Source organism: Pinus tabuliformis, chromosome X (assembly GCF_031772625.1).
Source record: "Pinus tabuliformis cultivar Carrire ecotype Pingquan chromosome X, CPIR1, whole genome shotgun sequence".
Lineage (NCBI taxonomy): Eukaryota > Viridiplantae > Streptophyta > Pinopsida > Pinales > Pinaceae > Pinus > Pinus tabuliformis.
The window spans coordinates 1,409,717,394-1,409,721,971 of NC_142308.1; the positions used below are offsets into that span (position 1 = coordinate 1,409,717,394).

General features: G+C 34.4%; 1 protein-coding gene across 1 annotated transcript; it reads left to right on the top strand.

The window, feature by feature from the left end:
- The first annotated feature begins 710 nt into the window (after positions 1 to 710).
- On the top strand, positions 711 to 1,997 carry LOC149145309 (aspartyl protease family protein 2-like). The gene has a single exon (XM_089452407.1). It carries the CDS (start codon positions 711 to 713, stop codon positions 1,995 to 1,997), a length of 1,287 nt encoding a protein of 428 aa, XP_089308533.1.
- The last annotated feature ends 2,581 nt before the right edge of the window (positions 1,998 to 4,578 follow it).

Here is a 4,578-nt window from a genome sequence, read left to right on the forward strand (position 1 = left end):
AAAAATGATATATTATCAAAATAGGGTCTTACATTTTTTAATAATTTGAACCTCTAATTAAAATCTTATTAATTTGAAAATTGAATATTAAAATTTAGATATTAAAATTAGAATCTCTTTTATACAGTTGATAAAAGAATATCAATCTCTAATTGATATTCCAAATATAAAATATTTTAATATTTATTAGGTAGATATTTTTAAGTACAAATTTTATAAACAAAACTTTTTTTAATCGTTTTTTTTCCGAGAAAGCTAAATTTAACACGTGGAATGCACAGTTAAATTTAGCAATATCTAAACACATTCTCCATTTGTAATTTTTTTTAATATAGATTTAGATTAAATTAAAATCCTAACGAAGCAAATAAAATATTTTAACACTATCATCCAATTAACCTTTTAAATCAATCAATTATAGCTATTCAAATGATTGATATCCTGCATTGGCTCAGACCGAGGATAGTGGAATCCAATGCCTACTTTTTGGCGGACAAGAAGCATATAGCCATAGACCAGTCACCATCAGCTTTACTTTAAAGTTTACACTTCACCTTCACTTCATTTGGTCAATTGGCGTCATCGCCGTTACACACATTATCTGAGTATTTACCTTCTGTAATTTCCAACGTGCCTATTAATATTGAACACTCACAATGCCCACTTCAATCCCATTCTTCCCCCGTTGTCTTTCCCTAAGAATTCGCACCATGGTGGCCTCCCAGCTAAAGCTGATGTTCTTGATTATCCTCCCACTGCAACTCTCTGCAACATTGTCTCAAGAGAATAAGCATGAAATGAATGGAGTCTCCATGACACTCCACATGAAGATGAGGATGAAGAGCGGGTCTATAAAGAAGATCACAGTGGAGGAGCCTCTCTACTATCGCAGCGACATGATCGAGTATTACATCAAATTGTCGGTAGGTACTCCTCCACAGGATCTATTCCTCCTCATGGACACGGGCAGTGATGTGGTGTGGGCAGCCTGCACCACAAATTATACATGTAACGGCTGCCAAGGATACAGAACGGTTTTTCTTCCAAGAAAGTCATCCTCTCATGTGCCTGTGAAGTGTGCAGATCCCAAGTGCAGAGATCTGTGCGAGAATGAGCAAGGCTGCATCGAAAGCTTCCAGAAGTGCTCGCGGATTTGTCCACAGTTTAAACTGACCTATGGCACGGGAAACGCGACGGGGCGTCTACTGAGTGACACCTTGACTTTGCCACTGGAAGACGGAGGAAGACGAGAAATAAAGAACTTCGCAATTGGATGTTCAGGGGTTTCGTTCGGGGTTGCTGGTATTGCAGGATTTGGCAGAGGAGGACTGTCCATGCCTTCCCAGCTTGCTCCTCTTATTGGTGATAAATTTGCGTATTGCCTTGACCATCGAAGCAACAGCAGCAAAATAGTGCTGGGTAACAAGGCGGTTCCCAGGGATCTCCCTTTGACTTACACTCCCCTTCTCATTAACCCAGTAGACCCTTTGTCTTTCTCTTTCTATTACCTTGACCTCCAAGCAGTGAGCATTGGTGGAAAGCGCTTGACACTGCCCTCCAATTTATCGTCATTTGACAGCCAAGGCAATGGTGGAACCATAATAGATTCAGGCACTGATTACACTCTCTTTCCCGAACCAATCTATAACCAGACTCTAGATGCATTTGCTTCTCAGATTGGATATCGAAGATCTCCTATAGATGAAACCGATAGTGACTTCGTATTGTGTTACAATGTGTCTGGTTTAAAGAATATTCGGTGGCCTAAATTTGTATTCCATTTCAAGGGTGGCTCAGACATGGTACTTCCTGAAGAGAATAGTTTCATGGCTGTCAGTTCTGGTGCAGTCTGCCTGGTAGTGGTTTATGGTGGCAGTGCTGCTAATGGACCCGCTGTCATCATAGGAAACATTCAGCTGAACAATTTCTATATATTGTTGGATAAAGAGAAGAATCGTTTTGGCTTCATCAAGCGGCCCTGCAAAACATTTGGCTGAGTCATTGATGGGACGCTCTACATATTTTCCATAGTCTATTATCTACTGTTGAACCATATGTTTTTCGTACTGTATTAGGCAAGCAGCCTGTATGCAGTTTACAGGCTAAATAAATACTACTGTTGGATGTCATCCTGTGTGCACTCTACAAACTAAATAAATATTACTTTTGGATATTTCAGGGCATCATGTCAGGAATGTCTGTCATATATATATAATAGTTAGCTTGATTCTACGTTGGGTCAGGTTTTGTGTTTCGGTAGAAAATTGATTTGCTTATTTATAAAATTTTGTAATCAGGATTGTGTAACATAGGTTGGAACCCATTCTTAGAGTTTGAACCATTCATTTTATTCTCAGTGTGGGACCCATGCTTAGATTTGAACTAATCAGGTGTAGATTGCACATGTACTTAATCGAGATTAAGGGATTGTGTTAAATATTTGAAATGTTTTATCGTTATATCGTCAAAACGGGTGCGGGGTTATTGTTTTCAATAGGTTAGGTTATACTATTCTAAAACGTGTTGAGGCTACATTTAAAATATTTATTTATTGATGAAATTGTTTCTCCATCTAATATATGGGTTGGTTTATGGGTTGGTTTTTATTAGAAAATTCAAGGTGAGGGAGGGTATAGAAGAAATGGTCATAATGCATTATGTTAAAGTGTTTTATGGTGAAAAGGTCATAGCTTTTAAATTTAATGCGCAAAAATCGAACTATGTTAAGGGCTAGTGTGATTTAGGCTAGGTGTGATCTTTATGATTTGGATAGCTTAGACGTTTCTGGATCGTGATTACTCAAGCTACAGGGTAGGCTTACCAATCATCTAGAGGCTCACATTAAGTAACAAAGAAAAACAAAAAATGATTCTAGAGAATAAAGACATAGAAGCAAATATCTCAATCTCTCTAGTATATACTATAAATTCATTGATATTATATTCATTTATTTATCATGATATTAGACAATTTGAAAGAATTATATTGGAAAAAAAATCAATAATAAAAATCTTAAAAGTTACAAGTTGAAATAAAAAAACTAAAAAACACATAGAATATAGTTATATATTATAATCATGATTAACGCCTACTAAGATAAATATGATTTATCAACCTTTAAATAGGTAAAAGATTATTGGAAACTCTTTAGCATTTTTTTTCTACGTTGAAAAAGCATCAAGAGAAGCATTCCAAAATCACTAGTTTGATTGAACTAAAAGGACAAGAAGGTTGGTACAACTAGAAATATTTTGAAAATTAGATCAAATGTGACTATAAGATAGACAATCAAGAGAAAGTGCTTTCCATCTTCAATTCCATTAGTCTCACGAGAGTAAAAAACTCTTTCATCCAATGTCATTTTGTGAATCGGCCAATGCCCAGTTTTGTTATGATAATTTTTTCTTACTATAATGTTAATTTCTTTTTAACATTAATGAATTCATAGAGATTTTTTTTACTTTTGAGATTGGGGTTGATCACATTTTTATAATATTTTAGTTTCCTTCTTCCCTTTAACTCTTTAGCATCCTTTAGCGTCTCCTTAAGTTTTGAACTAATAATATTTTTAATATTATTCTTAATCCACAAAATGTTCCCTTTTTCTAGCCCCCAATGGTATAGCCAAGGCTAGAAATTCTTATCCAGACTAGGCATTCTTATACCATCTTTTCTTAAGCTAAATATGATGATTTTGGCTAGAGTTAGAAGCAATTTTAGGAAACCTCTTTGCTTCTCTGTTGTTTAATTTAATTTTATACATAAGATACCTAATCATACCCATGATTTCAATGGGGGAAAGGTTTTGTTGTATAATGAAGACAAAACATGGAGTATTTCCTCTAAGCTTGACATTGTAGGTTACAATTGTTTTTATATTTGTTCTATATTCCTTAATGAGTCTTTGGAGGTATTGCAATCGAAAGCCTCATATCCATATAAAATAACAGGATCGATGGGAATAGAAAATATGATTTTCTTTTTATCCCATATCAAAATATCTACCAATTTACAATTGTTTTTAATCCTATAGTATTTTTTTCTCCTTTTCTCAATTCTATATTTCCAATTGAGCATGTGATGGATATTTGTTCCATGATATTTGTATGAAGGAATTTCCTCCAAGTAATTTTTTTAAGATATGATAGTATCATACATAATTGCTTTGGATTTAATTTTCATGAATTAGCTTTGTAAATATTAATGTTAGGTAAATTTTAATTGGATATAGATTCAAAGTTGACTAGGTTGACAATAGTGGTGTTGGGCCCATGGTTTTTTTGGTTATGCTTTCTAAGTTGCTCACATAATTCATATGATGGAGCCTTTAAAATGATAAGAAGACTTCATTGTAATGTAATCTAAGGGATGTGAGTAGTGAATGCTCACTGGGCCATGCTTGGCTACGATTTTGGCCAAGGGATATAATGAAATTTTGTTAGCCACGGATTTTCGTTGGAATTAGGATTTTCCTAGGATAAAAAATTGTGTTAATGTTTGCATGTTGATAAAGTTATTGGTTTTAAGTTTTTCCTATCATTAAATCTCCATAATTTTTTTATATATATCCACAGACAC

Excerpts from the sequence above, each read along its gene's own strand:
- LOC149145309 (XM_089452407.1), top strand. The coding sequence starts at position 711 with ATGGTGGCCTCCCAGCTAAAGCTGATGTTCTTGATTATCCTCCCACTG.